This window comes from Carlito syrichta, unplaced genomic scaffold, assembly GCF_000164805.1.
Source record: "Carlito syrichta isolate Samal-C Ts95f unplaced genomic scaffold, Tarsius_syrichta-2.0.1 Scaffold314364, whole genome shotgun sequence".
In the NCBI taxonomy this organism is placed as follows: domain Eukaryota; kingdom Metazoa; phylum Chordata; class Mammalia; order Primates; family Tarsiidae; genus Carlito; species Carlito syrichta.
Genome location: NW_007258460.1, coordinates 61,924 through 85,937, shown reverse-complemented (window position 1 = coordinate 85,937; position 24,014 = coordinate 61,924). Strand labels below are relative to the sequence as shown.

At 34.8% G+C, this 24,014-nt stretch overlaps 1 protein-coding gene across 1 annotated transcript; it reads left to right on the top strand.

Moving 5' to 3' along the window:
- The first annotated feature begins 1,465 nt into the window (after positions 1-1,465).
- On the top strand, positions 1,466-22,944 carry CLDN16 (claudin 16). The gene is given in 6 exon segments (XM_008071532.1): positions 1,466-1,603; positions 1,605-1,793; positions 15,601-15,703; positions 19,320-19,484; positions 21,926-22,117; positions 22,811-22,944. Coding segments are annotated over 6 exon segments (921 nt in total).
- Positions 22,945-24,014: the final 1,070 nt, after the last annotated feature.

Here is a 24,014-nt window from a genome sequence, read left to right as displayed (position 1 = left end):
GAGTGGGATGGCTGGAGACTTCATCGCGGTACTCAGAACAGCACACAGCTTATAACTTATTAATTGTTTTCTTCTAGAATTGTCCATGTAATATTTTCAGACCATGGTTGACCACAGGTATCTGAAGCTTCAAAAAGAAAAGCCCTTGATTAGGGGGAGTACTATAAATCCTATATATGGAAATATTCTGGCTTATCTTCCACAAATGGCTTTTCATCCAACCTTTGCATTTAAATTTACATTTTACTTATCCAATATAAATAAATTAAAATGAAATGTAACAGTTTATTCACAAAAGTTTATTATTTTAACATATTGTTGAAAAAATGTTATATCAACATTGATCTTAGCCTTTTGCACTAAATAACGTAACTAAATTACATTATTATCATTAAATGATAATAATTATTAAATGGAAAAAGTAATTTCTTCATAAACTTTTACTAAAATGACTATCTTAGTAGCTGATTCTTTCCAAGGTAATTACCTATTCGTATTTTTTTTTTGCTCCTCTCTCTCGCTCACTGTCTTTTCCTTTCTCATCCTCTCTATCTTGCATTAAGATACAATACAAACATTTACTATTATCATTTATCATTCAAATTTTTTTTTTTAGTATGAAGACATAATGGCAATATGTGTGCTTTTAAAAGTATTATTAAGCACGTTGGTTATGGAATATTTGTAACCTTTAAGGTCACTCATTCAGGTTTTATTCTAACATAAAAAGGTTTTGATTTTCATTAGATACTGGTTCAAATGTTGGATCACGACAGAAAGTAGTAAGATATGAAATTCTTAATAATGTTAATATTTACCATTTAGCTATTATTGTCAGACACAATATTATTTAATCCTCACATACCTCTCATTAATAAAATTTAATACCCACGTTTTACAGAAACTGCAACCCAACAGCTTTCAGTCCATAAGCTTCAGAGCAAGGATTTTCATCCAGAACTATCTGGATTAACATGTGCACTTGTTCTCATTCTGCGATGTTGAAAGGTTAGGAGCCTTGGCTGTACCTGCTGCCCAGGTGCTAGAAATCTTTCATGGGGCTGTTCTGCCCAACACTTTGGAATGCAAACTCCCTTGAGCAAGTACTTGTTTAGCATAGTTTCACCAGTGGCCTGTCTGTCTAAGGTAGTCAGCGAATATTGAAATAGTCCTAACAATAAAATAACACTCAGTCAACCGTGTAGCCTTCTTCTGAGGGGGGAGGAGAATAGCTCACTTTCCCTTAGAGGGCCTGAGAAAGATCACTTTACAGCCTCCATTATGGGATAGAGCCCTTCCTCCTTTCCCCATCTTGGCACTGACACGTGCCTCTGGTGACCATCATCTCGCACTAGCCCACTGTCAGGAGGGAAGACATTACCAAGACTTCTCTCTCCCCGACCCAACACAAACCCAGAGCTTTCACTGACCTGGCTTCTGATTGGAGACTTGGTTGCTTCGGATAATGCCCTCTAGGACCCCACTGTTGGTTACAGCCTGTTTCTATTATTCTTACTCCAACTTAAGACACCTACAGCGGGGTGTGAGAAAAAGTAAAAAACCAGTATTTTCACATCCCTAGGTACCAGAAACAAGAAGACTGACAGCATTCCAGCTACCTGAGTGGGTCCAGGTCTGGCATCTGCCCATGTTGCCTTTCAGACTGGCTGCTTGCCACGATGAGGGATCTTCTTCAGTACACTGCCTGCTTCTTTGCCTTTTTCTCCACTGGATTTTTGATTGTGGCCACCTGGACAGACTGTTGGATGGTGAATGCTGATGACTCCCTGGAGGTAAGAAGGCAGCAACTTATTTTTCTGACCGCAGCCAGTCCAAGTTTTCTCTAGTCCCTCTATCTTATACAAAACTCAGTATGCTCACTAAGACTGATGAGAACAAAAATAGGCATCATGGACTGACTTAATACTTATTGAGTCTTTACATTATCAACTCATAGCTAATTTGTGATGTAGATCTTGTTTTCCCATTTCACAGATGAGGTAACTCAATAGTCTCTCTTTTTATGTTTTCATAAGGATAAATTTACACAAGGGTAATTAAATACTCCTGCTACTGAGACCTCCAGAAATTCACCTCTTCCATTGCTTGCATTTCCAAATTGAATAACATTTCAGTAACACTTTTTTCTTCAAAGATAAATTTCTTAATCTTATTGACAGAATTTGGAATAGTGTGATAGACTTTCTTAAGGAGTGATAATAATCTATGACATTGAGTAATCAAATGCAAGGCATATAAAACTTATCAATTAGTATGCAATAGATAAATATTATCTTAATGAATATGCAAGTAGAAGAAAATATTCTGAGGGAAAAAGTCTTTTCAGTGCATCCCAATATACAGGGGACCGAAAAGGTTTTAAGAAATTCTGTCTCATAAATTACTTGCTCTTGGGAACTGAGTATAATGCAAGAGATGAGTTAGTGGGTTTACATTTGAGGATTTTGTTTTTCTAATTGGAGAATCTCAGAAAGAAGTAATTTTGAAGTTCAAAAGCATTTATTGTGGCTATAGGCCGAGAGAGGAAGAACTGAGTAAAAAAATAAAATAAAATCTTCCGAATCAGCTGCTATTCATTAGTAGGGTTTAGGAAAATGTAGGTAAGAAAAAAAACCCAATACTTTAGGAGCTCAAATAAGGAGTATATGGCAACATAATTTTCTATTTTATGCGCATCCTGAGGGGAACAATTTACCCTAACTAACGCTAATGTCACCTCTATGAAGTTTAGGAAAGACACCCAAGAGGGAGTTTATATATATATATATTTTCTTTATTAGACTCTCAAGTTGGAGTTAGAAATGGAAAGTAATAATCATTTTATTTTGCTGTACATTATTTTGCTGTTTGCTTTCTCTTGCTTTTAATTTTCCTCTGACTTCTACATGGCATTTTAAAACCAGTGGAATTATAAATACCTATTTAGTGCTAGAAAATTACATTTCTAAAATTTGTGATAGAATTGAGCCACTATAAAGGATGTCTGCTATAAGTGAGTCCAGTGATGCATTTTATCTGGCCACAAATATAAGCAGTCAATGAAAAAAAATGTCCTTTGAACAGTGCTCAGCAAAAAGTGCAGATAACATGTTCTGCTGCCATTAGTTTGCCATTATCTATACTGCCAGTGGTAGGTCATTAATACAGAAATATGTCAAACTTGAACATACTTAAAATCATGTTTTTAAAGTGTTTAAAAATGCAAAATCCCATCTAAAGACATTGTTAAAATATTTTCTAAAACAATTTTTTATAGTTCTTCTGCTTAAGCTGACATAATTGCTAACTTCATTTGATAAGAAATAGAGTTTTAGAAAGGGTCAAACCTTGCTGAGAGAGATTAGGAGTCCTGGCATTAAAATGCCTTCTTCTTTCATTTTAGTACATCCAAACCAATTTGCCGTCTGTCCTGTGCAAGAATACATCTAGCTAAAATGAGTGGAATGAGCAGTCCGGGTTATTCACCCCAAGTAAATCCTTGCTAACCTTGGACAAGAGTTAGTGGGTATTTCTTAACTTCTGTCTTATTCCCCATACTGGAATGTATTACTTTTTTTTTTTTTTTTTGAGTTGGAGTCTCACTCTGTCACAGACTGGAGTGCAGTGGCCACTCCTGGCCACTGCAGCCTCGACCTGCTAGGCTCCAGTGATCCTTCCGCCTCAGCCTTCCAAGTAGCTGGAACTACAGGTGCGCGCTAACATGCCTGGCTAGTTTTTTGATTTATTGTAGAGATGAGGTCTCGCTGCCCAGGCGGGTCTCGAACCCGTGGATTCAGGCACTTCACTCACCTCAGCCTCCTAAAGGCGCAGGATTATAGGCTGAGCCACCGAGCCTGGCTTACTTTTTTTTTTTTAACATATTTTTTATTTTTAAACTGTGGGGTACGGAATCTATTACTTTTAAAGTAATACATTTTATTAATGCATTGCATTATTTTTTCCCACACTTTTCCGCACTAAAAGAACACCCTAATGAATCAGTTTCCTTCTCTTTCAACAATTTCTTTATTTTTCAATATTGTCAAAGGGATAGGAGTCTCTTATAAAAATTACTACTTCAGTTGGTCAGGATATAAACTCATACTATTTATCTACAAATTGGAAAGACATGATCCTCTCTTTCCTCACCCCCTTCCCTATTAGTATACTACCTTTGGCCCATGTAAACAGCTTACTTCAAGTAATTGTTGGACAAAAGTCAACACAATAAAAGTTTTTTTTTTTTTTAATTTTACTCATGGAAAACAATCAAGAAAGGGCATCACGGATTTCTAGTTGCTACTACTTTAGGATGATATAAGCATGGTTGTTAGAAGATGGGTTCTATGATTCAATTCAACATAACAAATATATAAAATACGTGTCATATAACAATTACTGTGCTAATCCTCCTTAGGAAGATAAAGACAAAGTAAGAACGGGTCCTGCCTTCCAGGAGTACACATTTAGTGAGGAAAAATAAAAAAAGAGATACACATGAAACTATAAGAAAAGGAATAGGTTGATCTGTATTTTGAGAAAGAAATTAACAGAGCCATGGGGCAGAAAACATATAGTGATTGTTTCCTGTTAGGGATATTGAAGCAATTCTCATGGAAGTAAAGGCATTTGAGTAAAACCTTGAAGGATGTAGAGGATTTCAAAAGGTAGAAATGGTAGCAGAGTTCTTTCCGATGAGAGGACAACGTGGCAAAAGTACAGAGGGAGAAAAATCTCAGAGCTTGTTAGAGGATTTAAGTGAATAATACAAAACAAGAGGCAGGAAAACCTCAAATAGTCTTGTCTTGCCTCACTATTCCTGCCTCAAGGGGTAATGCTCTTTGTATTCAGTAAAAAATGTTAGGAGAAAAGAAATAGCACACAGAATTGCAGTATGTACAACACTCAATCAGGGATCAAAGGCTCTAAGCTACCATCCTTCTCTTGTCATTTTTGATTTAGTTGTGTCTCTGGGAAGATTGATATGGTGAAGACAACTTGGGTATTCAGATTTTTCATCTTAACCTTTATTAATTGCCTTTTATTGAGCAAGTTACATTCCTTGTCTTTGACTCAGGCTGCTCAATTATAAGATAAAGTTGAACTCAGTTGTTTCTAAGGTCTTTTCAGTCTTTATTTATTTATTTATTTTAACATCAGAACTCGCTGACTATGTCTGTAACTCCAGAGAGTCAGACAGCTACTAAAGGACTGATGGTGTCTAGCGCCTCCCCAGACATTTCCACGAGGAATCTAATGTGAATATTCTCCATTTTTCTGTAGTTTGATACACATTTCCCTTCTTTTTCTTACACCCTCCTTCCCTTTTTCCTTCCTTTTTCCTCTTCTCCTCCTTTTTCTTTCCTTTTCTTCATACTCCTTTCTCCTTCATCTTGTTATCTTTTCCTTTCTTTCTCTTTTTTCCTTCTTCCTATCTTCCTTCATTTTCACAGATATTCCTTGACATCTGATGATGAGTATATGAATAGATAATGGCACTGTGGTGAGTACAGAGTTATGAAGGAGAATGAGAACTGGAACTTCCTTAGATTGCTCCTAGTGGAGCAAGACAGACAGGTGAAGTGATAATTATGTCATGATGTGGCAAGTGCTGTGAAAACAAATAACCTGAAGTGAGCAGCTTGCTCAGTCTTGGATAATCTTTGAAGGCTACCCAAAGGAAGAGATATCTGAACTAAGACTTGAATGACAAGTAAGTGAAGACAGGTAGAGTATTCCAAGGACAGGAAATGGCATGCACTGAGATTTAGGTACAAAAGCACCATATGTTTGAGATATGGAGGTATTTCAGCATGAAGAATTTTCAGAGTAGAGAAAACACATGGGCTGCATCATCAAGGCCTTTGCATAGTATGTAAAGTAAAGATATTATACTCTAGGCAATAGTCACTGTAAGCAGCTACGTATGTGAATTTTCAAAAGATCAATCATTCTGGCTACTTGTGGGGAGAAGTTGGAAGAAGTAAATTAAAATATGGAGAGACCAATTGGGTGGGAGACTTTTCCCATAGACCAAGAGGGAAACAGTGGAGCAGCAGCAAGCATTATAAAAAAATGTAAAGATACAGGAAACTCTAAAAAACTCAAACTGTTGATCCCATCAACAGTTGACCATATGTGAGGGAAAAAAAGGTGATAAAGAGAGAGAGGTCAAGTTTGAAGTTCAGCTTACTGACTTGGGGCAATTGGAGGGACCATGGAGCTTAATGGAGGAAAATTAGTCTTTATACAGAAGTCTGCATGAAGCAATGTTTCTTAACCATCCTACTTTTTTTTTTTCTGGTTTAGCTTACAACACCTGGAGGTCAAAACACAATTCTTTATAATGGGGAAGTTTACAGGTTGTACCTGATGTCAGAGGGACCCTGAGATTAAATCTTATCTCACGAGGTAGTGTGGCTATGAAAATTTAGACAAGCTTTTAAACTGCTATAAACCACATTTTCTCTTTCTGTAAAGGTAGATAATAATATGCATATCATAAGTTTCTTGTGAATATTAAATGAGCTTGTGTATCTAAAGCACTTGCTATTGTAGCAGGCAAATATGAATCAGCCAATAAATGTTAGATATATTATTGTCTATTCAGTTTATTGTTTTGTTTTTGTTCTGAAAAAGAGATGACATTTTGCATAATGTTCACTGAACAGAGAGATATTTCTGTTTTTATTTTTGCTATTGTTTCTCTTGGAGAAATTTTATTTACTTATCTGAGCTGTGATTTGCCCGTCTTTATGTTTATGGTAATTTCCTTTTTGTCTGACAAGGGGAATAAGGCAGACAATAGAGTTCAAACAGCAAAAGTTATCTATCACATTTGTCAAAGAATGTAAGTGATAAATTCATATGCTAACTCTAAGAGGTGTAATTCTTCATTATCTACTCTGGAATAGATAATTTATTTACATAGCTACTGATCTCTCAATTATCAGATGAAAAAAGTGTTTTCACAAGATGATTCCATTTTCAGTTAATCTTTTGTTAATTGTTTACTAAGAACCTGCTATACACCAAGAACTGTTATGATTAAAATGTTATTACCTCAAAAGAAGGTTGCTCATATTTAAATTGATTTTTATCTCTATAATCAGTTTCTCTCCTGGGGTTTCTGTTTGCATTATTGATACAGCAATTCTTTTAGACATAAAGTAAATATTGAAATTATTTTATCTAACATGCACTTTGATTATATACCATGTTTATTTTCCAATTTATTTCAAACTCTTTCAGCAGATGTCTGAGGCCACATATATTCTCTTATTCGGCTCATGATTTTTTTCAGCTCCTAACACAAATATCCGCATAATAGGAACTGATGATGCATTTATTCACATAAACTGATGGAGCACCTATTAAAATACTTGGCATACTTATTAAAAGAATGAATAAAATATAATATGAGGTGATCCTTGAAAATTTCGCATTAAGTCCTAAATAAGAAGTATGTCTAGGAAAATGACCACATTTTTTAAAAGCAAGATTTTATATCTTGCGGCAATTTAAATTTTTTCAAGATATGTATTTTTCATTTTTAAAATAAGATAGGAATAAAAATCTTATTCTCTAGGATGTCTGATAAGGTTGATGAAGAGTATATTCTGGTCTAGAGAATATGGCTTTTCTGCTTGGTGTTTCAAAAAGAGAAAAGTGAACAAAAAAAGGAGAGAGAACTAAGGAAATTAATAATGTAATAATTTACTTAAGATAAATTGTGATCTCTGTCACTGGGCAGTAGTCACTGCACAGGTAGAATAATGTGCTTTCATAAGGAAAGCATTCTTATATGTATGCAACTTAAAAAATTAAAATATATACTAAATAGAAATACTTTGAAAGTTCATATTTGTAAATCAGATAATATTCCTGTGAAGACCACAAAATTAAAATTTACAATTATAAACAATCTGCATTAGCCCATTTCTTATCATTTGTACATTTAGCCAGTGCTCCACAAATAACCAGATAGAGATAAAACAAATACATTTTAGCAAATAACTTATGATTATTTCCCCTATCTTATAGAACACAAAGAAAAAGTATAAAGGAAAGGCAATGTCTATTATGATTATATAGGTCTTGCTTTCTCACCTTCATTAAGAACTTTCTTGACTTCTTTTAAATCATTGAATAATAAAAATATGAAATAAAATATAAAAGTTAAAAGTTCAGAATCTCAGTTTAAAAATTCAAATGCATTTTATGTTAAAATTTTATTTTATTTTATTTTATTTTTTGAGTAGGAGTCTCACTCTGTCACCCAGACTGGAGTGCAGTGACATGCTCCCGGCCACTGCAGTCTCGACCTGCTGGGCTCGGGTGATCCTTCCGCCTCAGCCTTCCAAGTAGCCAGAACTACAGGCACATGCTACCACACTCAGCTAATATTTTACTTATTGTAGAGATGAAGTCTCGCCAAGTTGCCCGGGTGGGTCTCGAACCTGTAGGCTCAGGCAATCCACTCACCTCGGCCTCCCAAAGTACTGGAATTACAGGCTGAGCCACCGAGCCTGGCCTATGTTAAAATTTTAAATGTGTCAAGCTTTAGTAGTAAAGCATGTTATTTACTATAGTATAGTAAATATTTACTGTAGTATTTATTAAGTTATATAGTAACTTAATAAATATTTCTGAGTAAGTATTAGATGCAGACAAGTTGCATCTTCATTATTAAAGTATATTAGCACAAGCATGGTAAAGTGGTGTGAAAATTATAAATACTTAGGTGCATGCTAGGTGGTTTTAAAAATAATATGTCTTGATGGCTTATTTAGTTTTCTTTTTATTTATTCATTATTTGTCCCTAAACATTTATAACCTATTACATACTGACAAAGAAATATCTTGTTTGATGGTAGTTAACCAACAATGAACATTTACTAAGCTTACTGTGTGTAATTTCTATATATAAAACATACTTTATATATACTAATATGTACATGTAATCTCCTGTAACTAGAGAAGACATAAATACCAAGTATTTTTGAATGTCTTTAATTTTCAAAACATATATTAAAAGACAATGCAGGCAAAATTGTTGCTGCTTATATTTCAGGAGTGACAAAAAAAGAAATTGTCAAAGACTAGAATAGATAATTCTTAATGGGAGACTGCAGCAGAGTTCGGAATCAGAAATCCCTTAATTAAGGAGCTGATTTAAGCTGCTATAACTCAGCTGGGAAGAGTCATCATCACTATTTTTCCTATCACTTTTTTTTCCTTTTGAGTTGGAATCTCACTCTGTCACCCAGACTGGAGTGCAGTGACTGCTCCCAGCCACCTCAGCCCTGACCTACTGGGCTCCGGCGATCCTTCCACCTCAGCCTTCCAAGTAGCTGGAACTACAGGCGCGCGCTACCACATCCAGCTAATTTTTTTGATTTGTTGTAGAGATGAGACCTCGCCAAGTTGCCCAGGCGGGTCTCAAACCCGCAGGCTCAGGCAATCCACTCACCTCAGACTCCCAAAGCGTGGGATTACAGGCTGAGCCACCGAGCCCGGCTCCTATCACTTTTTTAAAAAATTTTATGTTTTATTTATTATGAATGAGATTTCTTTACATGTTTTAAAAGGCAATTGTTTCTCCTTTGTTAAGAACTATCTATTCATGCTTCTTGCCTAGTTTCTCCATTGACTTCTTTTTTCCTTATTGATCATAGGAGCTCTTTATATTGGTAAAAATTTATTGTATTGCCTCTGATATGTATTGCAAATGCATTTTACCAGATTTTTTTTTTGACTTTTGGTCTTAATTATGGTGTCATTTTCTGTATGTAACAGTGTTTTTTTAAAAATTTTTTTATTTTAATCAATTTTTTAATGATATTGTGGGGTACAGTTAAGGATTAGGTATACAAATATGCTCTGTTCAGGCACCCTTGTTGATAAGAGGTGTCTCCCCGTCCCCAGACAGATATTTACTACCGTTAATCCCATCTCCCTTCCTCTCCCCACCCATAGTTAAGTGGCATGTTAGTACTGTAGTAAACCCTTTCCAGAGCCAGTTTAGTAGACAGGGTCCAGAATGACATCAAATCAGGGTAAACTCTCCAGTCTAAATATTTCTTTGGCTTCTGGATTTAGCTGTTTTCCTTTATTCAGTCAAATTGAAAACACATGTTAAGCACAAATATGCATACAATATATCCATAGCCATTTTCTACTCCAAAATTCAAATGAGAGTTAATGTGCATGAATTAGAACAACTGACAGACTTTTTTTTCTCAATAAACACTTCTTGATCACCTGTTATGTACCAAGAGGGAGAGACTGTGTTCTCCTTGAAGTAGGGTGCCATTTCTGTCTTAGTAATTGCTATATCCCCAGCATGTTGACTGGCACATGACAGGCATTCAGTGAACATAGTTTGAAAATTGACAGACATGCCTTACATGCATATACAAAAGATAGTTTAATATTATAAGTGCTATAAAAATATGGACAAATTACTTTGGAATTCCAGGGTAGGAAGAAATAAACTAGTTGAAGAGACTTGGAGAGTACTCGTGGAAGAAGGGTTGTCTTTGAAGTGGGGCTTGAATAGTGAGTAGAAGTTTGTCAAATTGAGAGCAAGGGGAGTTATTCTCATCATATACCAGTATAAACTCAAATGCTTTAAGAAACCAGGACCCCAACAGGCACAAGAGAGGCAAATTGGGTAGGAGGTGTGGGGAGCCACTCAAGCCCAAGCTCCACCTAAGTGGGAGCAGCCACTCCTCTCTTGCTAATTGCTTGGAGAATGAGGAGTTCAAGTGACCAGAATGACCAAGTTTTTAAGAAAAATTTGAGATTTGAACTGTCTTATAAAATCTCAATATTTTAACTATTTGTCGGCTAATTAAGCGTTTTTGCTGGCCTTATGTTTGTGACTTCTACTTTAGTGTCATACATTGGACAAACTGACTTCTCCCTAATTAGGAAATAAGCCACTACTCACTTTTAGGAACAATAGATTGTCATTGAAATACTATGCAAATTACATTAGCATCTTTTTCAGTATTGTTTGCTAATATATAAATCACATGTTAGAAGGAGAAAACTTACATTTGAAATCCTCCATTTTGGACAACTTTGTGAGATAAAAATTATTACTTAAGATTTTCATTGTTTGCCCTTTAAGAAAGGTTAATCATAGTATTTTAAGCATCAGTCTGCTTTTTAAAACTTTCAAGAACTTAGATTTTCTTGTCTCTGAGACACTTTCTAATAAGCCACTTCACAACAGAAAGACAGGTAAATAAAGATTATATATTATAGCAAAGAGGGCTTTCCTAAATATGATAAATAACATAAAATCTTTTAACCTTGTCTTTTGTGCACAAAGGCACCTTTAAGGGTGTCTCCAGTAAGTGCTATATTAACACTGAAGTTTAGTTAATTACAGCCACTATTCTCACGTACCTTAACTGAGTGTGAATACCAAGCAATCTAATAGTGTGCCCCTGAGCATTAATACCTAATGAAATTGGATTCCTTGTTTTCTCTAATGAGCTCATTGCTTTTCTAAATATGGTCATTGCAGGTAAATGATCAATAGCCTTGAAATTGACACCACTACTGGATTATTTTGATAAGACAGAAATACTCTTGGATTATTTTTGCAAGATAGAAATACTCTTATTAGTGTAAATAAAAGTTTTTGCATGTACAAGTCAGACCACTTTCTAAATAATGTCACATATAACAGGAATGACCATAGTCGGTAAGTTTGTTTCAGTGGCTTGACTTAGTAAGAAATTGTGGGCTGAGGTGAGTGGATTGCCTGAGCCCTCGGGTTCGAGACCCGCCTGGGCAGTGAGACCTCATCTGTACAATAAATCAAAAAATCAGCCGGGCGTGGTAGCGCATGCCTGTAATTCTAGCTACTTGGAAGGCTGAGGCGGAAGGATCGCCGGAGCCCAGCAGGTCGAGGCTGTGGTGGCCGGGAGCGGCCACTGCACTCCAGTCTGGGTCACAGAGTGAGACTTTAACTCAAAAAAAAAACAAAAAGAAATTGTGTGTGGTCACTGCCTGATTACAAAGCCATGGCTTTAAATCCATATCATGTAGCTCAAGTTAAAATGAACTGATTCAATGTGTTCCTGTTAACTGAGAAACTGAGGGACAATAGGCTATAAGAAGTGCTGAATTCTGTTATGGTAAAGCAGTTCAGCACTAACTGTCTCTACTTTATCAGTTTCCTAGGGCTGCTGTAATGAGGAATGACCATAAACTGGGTGACCTAACAAAAGAGAAATTTATTCTCTCACAGTTCTGAAGGCTAGACGTTTAAAATCAAGATGTTGGCAAGACTACACTGCCTCTGAAGATTCTAGGGGAGAATCTATTTCTAGCCTTGTCTAGTTTCTGGTGGCTGTAGGCATTCCTTGACCTGTGGCTGCATCACTCTAACCTCCGCCTCCGTAGTCACATGGCCTCCTCTTCATTATGTGTCTCTCCTCTATGTGTCTCTTATGAAAACAGTTGTCATTAGCTGAGGGTACATTCAGATCGTCCAAGATGATCTTCTCATCTCAAGATTCTTACTTAATTACAGCTGGAAAGACCCTTTTTCCAAATAAGGTCACAGTCACAGTTTCTGGGGATAAGGGTATGGATATCCTTTTGAGGGCCACCATCTTTTCCACTTTTGTTGTGGTTACTAAAGCTGAAACACAGTGAACACTCAGATCATTATGATGTTTAATCACTTCACTGCTATCTTTTATTTATTTATTTATTTATTTATTTGAATTGGAGTCTCACTGTCACCCAGACTGGAGTGCAGTGGCTGCTCCCAGCCACCGCAGCCTCGACCTGCTGGGCTCTGGCAATCCTTCCTCCTCAGCCTTCCAAGTAGCTGGAACTACAGGCACACGCTACCACACCCGGCTAATTTTTTTTTCTTCTGATTTTATTGTAGAGATGAGGTCTTCCCTGCCCAGGTGGGTCTTGAACCCGCGGGCTCAGGCAATCCACTCACCTCAGCCTCCCAAAGGCGCGGGATTACAGGTTGAGCCACCTGTCTTATCTTTTATTTATTTAAAGTTAAATTGTGTTTGTAATTTTTAATTCTTATAACCACCCTATTGTTATCCTCTTTATCTCCTTAGATTGAGGCTAAAAAAAGATAAGATCTTGCCTAAGGTTACAACACAGATAGCAGTGTCAATTTATGTGTAATATTTAATGTATTTATAATACATTTAATTTATTTTTATGCATTTATAAAGTTAAATGTTCAGATTCTTTTTTAGAAATCAGTATATTAACTTTTACAAGATGGCTTTTTTTCTTCATTAGATCTGTATTTCCCCAGGTCAGATAACTTTCCGTAAAGCCCAAAATATTGCGTCCAAATTTAACCTTAGGAAAAGCAAGCCAAAATAAGGTTTTGTAGAATAATAACCTTGTGATAAAATTCAGATTAGGGCCTAATTCACCCAAAGTTGTATTCTAATATCTAATTCTGCAGTATTTTATTCTGAAATAGACTGGGAATTTTTTAAAAAATGAATTAAATTTGTTTTTTACTTGTTTTTAGCACACAATGTGTCTTTTTTAATGGAGTACATAGTGGTATTTTGATACATATATTGTATAGATCAGGGTAATTAGCATAGCCATCATCGCAAACATTTATCATTTCTTTGTGTTGGGAACATTCAATATTCTCCCAGCTTTTTGAAACGACATACTATATTATTGTTCACTGTAGTCATCCTTCAGAGCTACAGAACACTAGAACTCATTCCTTTTATCTAGCTGTAATTTTGTCTGTTAAAAATATTTGTGTCCCCCCTTCCTTCTTCCTTTCCCAGTACCTTCTGTTATACTTTTTACTTCTATGACATCAACTTTTTTAGCTTCCACATATGAGTGAGAACATGTGGTATTTAACTTTCTGTTCCTGGCTTATTTCTCTTAACATTATGTCCTCCAGTTCCATTCATGCTGCCTTTGAATGGCAGAATTTCAATATGTTTTATGGCTGAATTGTATCCCATTGTGTGTATATATTACATTTTCTTTATCCATTCATCTGCAGTTGGATACCTAGCTTGATTCCATGTCTTGGTTTTTGTGAATAATGCTGCAGGTGACTCTTTTCCTTTGGATAAATGCCCACTAGTGGGATTGCTGGATAATAAAAAATGGATTTTAAGTACACTGCAATACTTATGAGTACACACACATATACTGCTGTGTTTGAGTCTTATGTTCTTCATTTATAAATTATACTTTCATGGGGTTATCACTTAATTTTCCTATGTCTTCTTTTTTTTGTTTGTGAAATGGATGATCATAATAATATCCTATAAGTTCTTTAAGGAATAAATAAAATAATAGTCTGCTTAAATAGTGTTTGTTTTATAGTATCGATTCAGTACAGAATTATTAATTGTTACCAATTATAAGTATTTACATATAAATAATAACAGAGACACATTCAAAAGTGTGATGGAGTTGCATGTGATAGAGTTTTATTTGACATATAACACAGCCTCAAAGCAGAACATACAGCAGAGTTTCATGTGCATGGATTCCTTGATAATATTTTCTTTTGTACAGTAAAATGCATCTTCCTTTCTTCTCCACACCATTTTAACCCCCTTTCCTTTGCATTCCTCTTCCTACCCTGCTCTGTTATTTATTCTTTCTCGGGGCAAAACTTGAGGTTTAGTTTCCTAGATAATTCTAAGGTAAACTTTACTAAACTATTCCCTAGATTTCCAAGGTAATTTGAATCTGTAATTGAGTTAGAAGAAACAATCATAGTAGTTCTGTTCCATATGCATGAGCTTTGTCAAGAGTACTTGAAACTATTTTCTGTTGGCATGTTTACAATTCTAAGAAATCTACTGTGACTTATAGTTTATGAATAAAGTATGGGAAGGTTCAGGACACTGGTACCTTTTAGATCTAAATGGACATTTAAAGTCATCTGCACATCACTTCCAACTAAAATAGTTTACAGATGTCATGTTTTATGAAATTAATGCTCAGTTTGTTTACACACATATCATAACTTAAGCATTTGCAATATGCTATTATGAGTAAAGAAGAAGACTTGGAGTTTTTGTGTCTTTTCATTTATTGGTTTTCTTTGCTAATTATTTTAAATTTATGAGCTTCACATAAAATAATACTTTTCATTATGGAGCTCAGTGTTCATAATGAAAAAATGTACATTTCCAAATAATCCAGATATCAACAGTTATCACCTATTATTATATCAAAATGTCAAAACAGGGAAGTAAAATGAGTTGTCTACATGTTAACTATGATTCATTGGTGGAAGCAACCATAGATGCTTGAATATATTTAGTCCTGATTTTATTTCTCTTAGCTATGACTTATTTCTGTGCCCCCTCCCCATTCACAATCAGGAAGTGGATTTATTTCTTGGTCCATAAAACCTTTAATTGTTAGTACTTAAGGGAATGTATTCTAAAATGCATTGTTTGTTGTAAATGAAATTCAGATCATGCTTGTAACCACTGTACTTTGCTATCAAACACAACAGCCAAGTTCTCCCTTTAATCAAGGGAAACTAAATATGTCTGCATGAGTTGTTTCACTAGTGTCTTCTCTAATATCTAGGTGAGCACAAAATGCCGTGGCCTCTGGTGGGAGTGTGTCACAAATGCCTTTGATGGGATTCGCACCTGTGATGAGTATGATTCCATCCTTGCGGAACATCCCTGTACGTATGCCTTAGGACTCCCTGCTTGCCAGGAAGAGAATTCCACAGAAAACTGAGCTCAGGTTTCTACAGTGTGTTTGTGTTGTCTATGGTACTCTATTAGGGTTCTCTCCAGTTTGAAATGTTGCCATTAGAAATTGAGTTTATTTCTAAAATGTGAATTGAAACAAATTTTATTATTTTCTATCTTTTCCCATATATTTGTAAAATTTCTTGAGAGTGAAAATATTGTTTTTATCTCTGCTTTCTCCGAAGGATTGTAAACAGTAGGTTTACAGTAAATGCATTGTAAAATGAATTCTTTAGGGGGCTGTGATTTTGTGGATAGAATTGGCAAATTATATGAAAAGCATTTCACAAGATGTCTTTAAGCTATGACTTAGTTCAAATAGAAAGTCTGCAGTTGTTTCAACGGAAGGTTTGTTAATAAAGAGAGATGGGGAGATGGGGCAGAGACAGAAAAAGACAACTAAAGAGAGACATACCGATGATAGAGATCAGTGGATGAGAAAAATCAACACATGTGATATATTAATCAGGGTATATTAAAGCTGGTTTCTTCGTAACCCCACATTTAGTTTTAAAGTACAGTTAGGTGTTAGCAAGATTTATGCTGTCAAAAATAAAGAGATCTCTTAAACTTAAAAATGTCATTGTTGATTCTCTCAATCCTTTTTCATAGCATTCATTTATTTATTTTAGAACAATGAACCGTGCCAAGAAATGCCAGTCCTGTTATTGAAGCAAAGTGGTTTTAGTCTCTTTCAAATCAAATGATGGGTGATGGCACCACATGGAAGCTTCTTTTCTCAAGATAAACGAAAAATAAACCCTTGGAATGTGACTTTTCCCCTGAACAGCTATTTCAGTCCAGAGAAAAAGCACTTAAAAAGAGCAGCACTCTAAAATATCTTCATCTGCTATTTAGGAATTGGGTGCCTGAAATAATTTTTAACATAATTCATAAGGCCTCTGTTTTATTTTTGCTCAGAAGTTCTCTTAATTCTTTCCCTTTTCCCTCCCTGTGGTAACCTAGTTTGACCTACAGAGAAACAATATTTGGTGAATAGGAGTGGACATTCAGCCTATTCCAAATATTCATTAAGGTGGTCAGAAAGGATATGAAAAATGGAAGATTAAATATTTCAAATTTTAAAATACTGTTATATACATTCATGCAAAAAATAAACAAAATCACTCATAAGCCCACTACCTAAAGAAAACCAGTTTATATTTTAATGTGTTCCTTTTTTATTTTTTACCTATACCATCATATCTAAAATTTCTTAACCTATTAATTTCAAATAACATATTAAAGACCCATTACTTTAAAAAAATTCTATCATGTTTAAAAAGAGCAGAAATGAAAATGTATGCTAAGACAATAACATCTATACCCTTAGGTTAGAATGTTACTTATGAAGAATAGGGTTTTATTTTTGGTTTTGTTATCTTTCATACAACCACAATTAGATAAACTTCTCCTTTGCCCTGTATATCTATGGTATGTGGCTCCAGATAAATATTTGTTTGGCATGGCTTCTGATGAGGTAGATTATTTGCGTTCCCAAAAATCAACATACCAATACCATTCTGGCAGCCACATCTCACATAATCACAAAAAGAATTCCTTCCAGGCCAGCATGAACCACCTGCTTTTAGGACTTCCCTCTTGGAACTGGACTGAGAGTAGGGTCCCTGGTCCATCTTACTGTCATGAAACTCATCAGAGAGTCTAGATGTGGGACAGGAGTTGGAGAATCCTGAAAGAAAGGGAAAGAATTAAGAGAACTTCTGAACAAAAATAAAACCGAGGCCTTATGAATTTTTCATTGGAGGCACTGCAAAGTACAGGGACCTTTTGGCCTGGATGCTGAGTAAGAGGCCTGTTTGTACATACTGTACTATTTGGTGATCAAGAAGATATGTTGAAATAGTGATGTAAGCCAATGAGTTACGAGTTCTTCTCTTTCCTCAATTTTGAGAAAAATGAGTCTTGGATATGTAACACATGAATTTTTTGAAATAATGCCAAATTTTGAGATCTTACAAAATCTGTTCTAGAAACAAATATATACCTATATATGTTAATAAGATAATTATACATATATTTATGTTCACCTATTAATAAAGTAGAAGTTGATTTTATGCATCGATTTCCTCTCTTAGATTCATCATATCATTTTTTAAATTTTAAATAAGGAAAATTGGCTGCATTTTCACAAGAAACATATTACCAAATAGGCTTTAAGTTTATTTACCATTGGAGAAGAATTATTTAAAATGTAAGGAAACCCCAGATCACAATGAAAATATAATTACTGTACCAAGAAAATAATAAATTTATTACTCTTATCTACCAGCCATCTAGCATAGTAATAGCTCTGACTTCAGTTAATTAACCCTCCATTTGCAACATAATTTCACTAATTTTAACTTAGCATAACTTAGAGTTTAGAGGGCTTTCACATTGAAGAAGCTTTTACTGCAGAAGATGATTGCTACTATCTCACTTCCATTTTCTGATCTTTTTTTTTCCTGTACCTTCTACCATATATTCTTATTGGCTGTAGCTTTAAACTATACTCATTAGACAATGCAAGCTTGGAGGTTTAATAGGGAATGCTGGCCAAGAAGTGTCATGATTTTAAAAGCTGAAAGAGAAAATGATCTAATTTCCAGAAAGTCTTCTACTTAGTTGCAGAAACTAATTCTCTTCCTTCTTAAAAATCTACTGATGACTCCCACTAGTCTGATTTTGCAAGAGAGACTTCAACTATTGTATCCTGCTTTCCTGTGCCCTTTTCAACCAGTTTTTTTTTTATAAGACTTTAATTATAGCATTCATTTATTCATTCAACACTTGTTGAATAACTTCTGTAAAATATTCTACCTTCAATTTAGCATTTAATACTTTAATTTAATACTTGTGATTAATCAATGCTTAAACAAGTAAAAATATCTATGATCTCATGATATTTTTTGAGATTAAAAGAAAAATATGAACATCATGTCCAAGTTCATGCAAATGTAAATTCTGACTTCTAACAGTGGGCCTGTGTTAATGTCATGTAGTTGTTTGGCTATAATACTTGTGATTAATCAGTGCTTGAACAAGTAAGCATATCTGTAATCTCATGTCATTTTTGAGTGTTTTTTTTTTGAGTTGGAGTCTCACTGTGTCACCCAGACTGGAATGCAGTGGCCGTTCCTGGCCACCGCAGCCTCGACCTGCTGTGCTCCGGAGATCCTTCCACCTCAACCTTCCAAGTAGCTGGAACTACAGACATGTACTATCACGCCCGGCTAATTTATTTATTGTAGAGATGAGGTCTTGCCAAGTTGCCCGAGTGGGTCTCGAACCCATGGGCTCAGACAGTCCACTCACCTCAGCCTCCCAAAACATGGGATTACAGGCTGAGCCACTGAGCCCGGCTCGTTTTTGAGTTTTATTTAAAAAATAGGACACTCATGTCCAAGTTCCTGCAAATGCAAATTCTCGTTTCTATCAGTGGGCCTGTGTTAATGTCATGAAGTTGTTTAGTTTTTGATGAACCTTTGTGAGTTAATGTTTCTTCCTCTGATTCTACTGTAACCCCATGCCCTGGTCTTCCAGTGAAGCTGGTGGTAACTCGAGCATTGATGATTACTGCAGATATTCTAGCTGGGTTTGGATTGATCACCCTGCTCCTTGGTCTTGATTGCGTGAAATTCCTCCCCGATGAGCCGTACATTAAAGTTCGCATCTGCTTTGTTGCTGGAACCACATTACTAATAGCAGGTACTTGCGTGGACTAGCCACAGGGGTAGAAGAACTCTGCTAAGGACTTAAGGTGAAGGAGGAGGGTATGATTCTGAAGCAATTCGTTTTAGGGTCATATGTGACTTGCTTTTCTAGGACTGACTGAATAAAAAGCATGTCTACCAGCTCTACTTTATTTAACTTTGAAATCAAATAATCATTTGTTAATATTTCAGATAAAAATATGTATGCTGAAGTTCTCAAGCTAGTTCTTAGCTATTAAAAAGTTAAATAACTTAAAATTTTTAAAATAATTTCTTTTGTGATTATTTCTAGAGTTAAATCCAAAAGTAAGCCCTGAACTGCCACCTTCTTACCTGTACCACTTCCATCAATTCCTTTTCAGCAATGAATTAAATTGCCAAGTCCTATGTTAGACTTTTCCCATGTACCAACCCATTAGACAATAAATGTAACAATAAATAGATCAAATGATTATCCCCACTTAAGAAGTAGATGAAGAAATGGAGTTCTGAAGACTAATAAATCAAGCATGACTAATAAACAATAAGTCAAGAAGCACTTTCTTTAACTAGTGTTTATTAGTGAAATAGCAAAATTGATAACATTACTCAGGTATGTCTTCAACTTCAAGCTTAGCCTGCCTCTATCAGAGCATAGTATCTGCTGTGGATCTTAATGCAAGTTGGGAAGAAGTATACTGTTGAAGAAATCAAAGTGCAGGCAGAATGTAAACCAAGGAATATCTTCTCTGTTATCAGCAAAAATTTGGCAAAGCAAATATTGAGTAGGAACCTGACCGGGCAGTGTGAGGTAGTAACTTGATATGGAGTCTGGAAGTAAAAATACTTAGATATTATGTACTTTGATATATGTGCCGTGTGTGTGTGTGTGTGTGTGTGTGTGTGTGTGTGTGTGTGTGTGTGTGTGTGTGTGACACTTCATTTCCAGATCTGCAAAATAGCAAGCAACTGGAACAATAATATCTACCCTGAATTGCTATGGTAAAGGTTCAATATAGGCAGAAGGCCAAACCCTTTATGCACTCAAGACTAGGGCCCTCCCTGATTTTTAACACAGCAATGTTGAGTCAAGGTCCTAATAATCCTCAGGTTGTGTTAAGAAGTTATAAAAATTTAGAAATTCTTTTTTTTTAAGACATTCATTTTAATATCCAGACTACTCACAGCATAAAGCTATGTGCTTTGTTCTAGATTACTTTTTGAGATATCACTAGTTATCCCATCCTATATAAAACAATGAAACAAATAAAATTTAAAGAAAATACACGTAGCTAAAGAAAATCCCTGTAGGAATGACTGAGGAAACAACTAAGTCAAGTGACCAGGACTGGACAAAGCTTTAATGCCTCTATTCAAAAGTAGTATGCTTATAAAAATATATCATTTTGCAGCCCAAATCTGTTTTGAAGTTTTAGAAAAGGAATTTCTAACTTAAAACTGCAGGTAACAGTGTTATAGAAAAGGTGTGGCAATTGATGCACTGTTTTCTAAAGGTTATATGATCATTATCTGGTCCTTTTTAAACTTCTTGCATTAAACAATTAAGAGAAGAATACAGCAAAATATTGATTTAATGACATGTCCCAAACTCTCTAGGGAAAATAATGTAAACGTGTTTTGGAGACTACAAATTGTATAAGCACCTTTTTAAGGCAGTGTTTTGTCCTCACCACCTTTCTTTCTTGCACTGGATATGCAATTTATACCTTTGAAGTAAGAGAACCCTAGTAGCACCATTTCAAACCAGGCAATTGCCAGAGAGGCTAATCTGTGGAGATTAAATTTTATTTAAAGGAAGTAACATTTCTTGGTCCATTTTTTCCTGGTGTGTGTTGTGGGGGGTGGTAGATAAGGATTTATTTGAAATTAATGGCAATTTTTACTTTATCTATTTGTTTTTAACCTCAATACACCGAAATGAATGACTTTCAAAACCCAGTTTTCATGCAGGTACTGATTATGTCAGCAACATAGCTTTAATAGTGGGACTAAGGAACACTAGATTACTCTTAATGGCATAAATCTGCAATTAAAAAAATCAGTATAGAATGAACATATGTTGTATGTTATTCATGTTGGACTGTGTTATTTTTCTGTTTTGTTTTTACTATTTGCCTTTATACAATACTAACATAGCATTGAAAAGACAGAAAAATTTAAAGCAAACATAGTGATGACTTCAGGTTTGCACCAATGGATGAGCAATGCATTATTTTATTTTTGTATTTCCTTTTATGTATAAACGGAGATGAAATTATAAACATATACAAGATGGATACAAAAAATAGATGTTCAAAATATAAGCCACCCACGAATTGTTCATAAACTTCTCTAAATGATGCCATCTATTTTGGGTAGTAAGTAAGGCTTTTTTAAAATTTAAATTCAGAAAATGCCCCATATCATTCTTAGCATCCTATCTTCCCTTTCTTTCAGGTGCCCCAGGAATTGTTGGCTCTGTGTGGTATGCTGTTGATGTTTATATGGAGCGTTCTTCTCTGGTTTTGCACAATATATTTCTTGGCATCCAATATAAATTTGGTTGGTCCTGTTGGCTTGGAATGGCTGGGTCTCTCGGTTGCTTTTTGGCTGGCGCTGTCCTCACCTGCTGCTTATACCTCTTTAAAGGTAAGAATAAAATGAAATTCCATACCTCTCTGCTTCCACTATCATTTTTCCCTGTCCCATTGGAAACACATCTCACAAGAACAAAATAATGTTGTTTATTTAAATTCCTATCTATTACCATGAAAAATTTCAATTTTTCAAGGGTAACTAAATTTCAGCACTCAACTCTTATTACCCAATTAGTGGTATATTTGTTGAAAAAGGAAATTCACAGCTACAACCATGTCCGATATTCAAATCTATAACAGTTATTTTGATAAATATATATATGTATCATATATTTGAATAGTGGAGATATATATATATATATTTATATATAAATATGTTCAATCAGCTAAATTTATATTTAGTGTTAAATGGAGATGTGGACCAAGAGCCAGCCAAATAAATATTTGTTGCTAAAGAATTTGTTGTGTTACATTGGGTTTCTGAAAATATCACTTAAGAAACTAAGAGAATATCTCTTCTCATCAGTAAAAAAAATGAAATTACTTGACTGAATTTTAAATCTAAAAATAACTTTCAGAATAAAAATCTTGGATTTTCTTCTAGGGTTCTTGAGTTCCTACATGATCTCTACTTTGAATATTTATATTCTTCCCCCTTAGGGGAAAAAACATATAAAATGACATTATTTTTTTCATTTTCTAAGGTTTACTGATTTCTACTTATTTTTATATCCCTTACAAACAGATGTTGGACCTGAAAGAAACTATCCTTATTCCATGAGGAAGGTCTACTCAGCTGCAGGTGTTTCCATGACTAAGTCATATGTGACCCCTCGAACAGAGACTGCCAAAATGTATGCTGTAGACACAAGGGTGTAAAATGCCACATCTTAATTTGTGCTTATATATCCTTTAACTAATCAATATGTTCAATTTTTTAAAATAGCAGGTAAATACAGGACCAGTTATTAGACTTCATGTTCAATTAAATTAATTACTAATTCACTGCTAGTTTAATCAAAATGTTTGATTCTCTTGTCATTTTTTATTTTTGTTATTCTTATATTTTCCCTCATTTTTTATTTGCCTTCCTTCCTGTATACACACTTTTCCTATATTTTAAGATCAGGCTACCAGGATGTAAAAATGTTTGTTTGTGTGTGATTTTTGTATTGATTTTAGAAATTATGACATGTAGATATTAAAATAAAATGATACTTTAAAAATGGAAAGCACTCTCAAAAGGAGCCAAAAATTGTAATCTGTAAAAGAGTTGACAAACTCTTATCTTTCTCCCTGGCTATTAGTTCACTCTTTCTATTCTCAATGAGTGAATGAATTATTTGATACTTTGAAGAAGATGATTTTTAAAAATTCAAGCTAGTGTTTCAAAGCTTACTGTACTCTGATTCTGTTAAAATAGAAACGAAAATAACAACTTCATAATGAATATACATGCGTACTCCCTGAATCTAAAATTAAACTCTCTTTCTCTTTCTATATATATATACATATATATATAAAATTACATATTATATATATAACAGTTTTGTATACTAGTCACTGTTGAGAGTTAAAGATAAGAAGTTCTGCCTCCATACTCTAAATATCAAAGGCAAATACTAAATTAATACTGGGGACAATGATGCCTTTCTACTTCATGGACAGCATAAGAGATCTGGGTATTATTTCATCACTGTTCTTACTTTGCCTATATATTGTCAACTTATTACAGCAGTGATAGCTCAACCAGGGAGTTCACACATTTATTGATTGAGCATCCAACTACTTTTCTAATATGGCTTCATGGATGCACCATATTAGAATTCACAAATTCAGGTATCCACTCACCACCGTATCATAAGTACCCAGCAAAATACTTGACATATGACAAAATTTAACAAATACATGTTGATTGAAATAAATAAAGAATTTTAGCTCGCTACTGA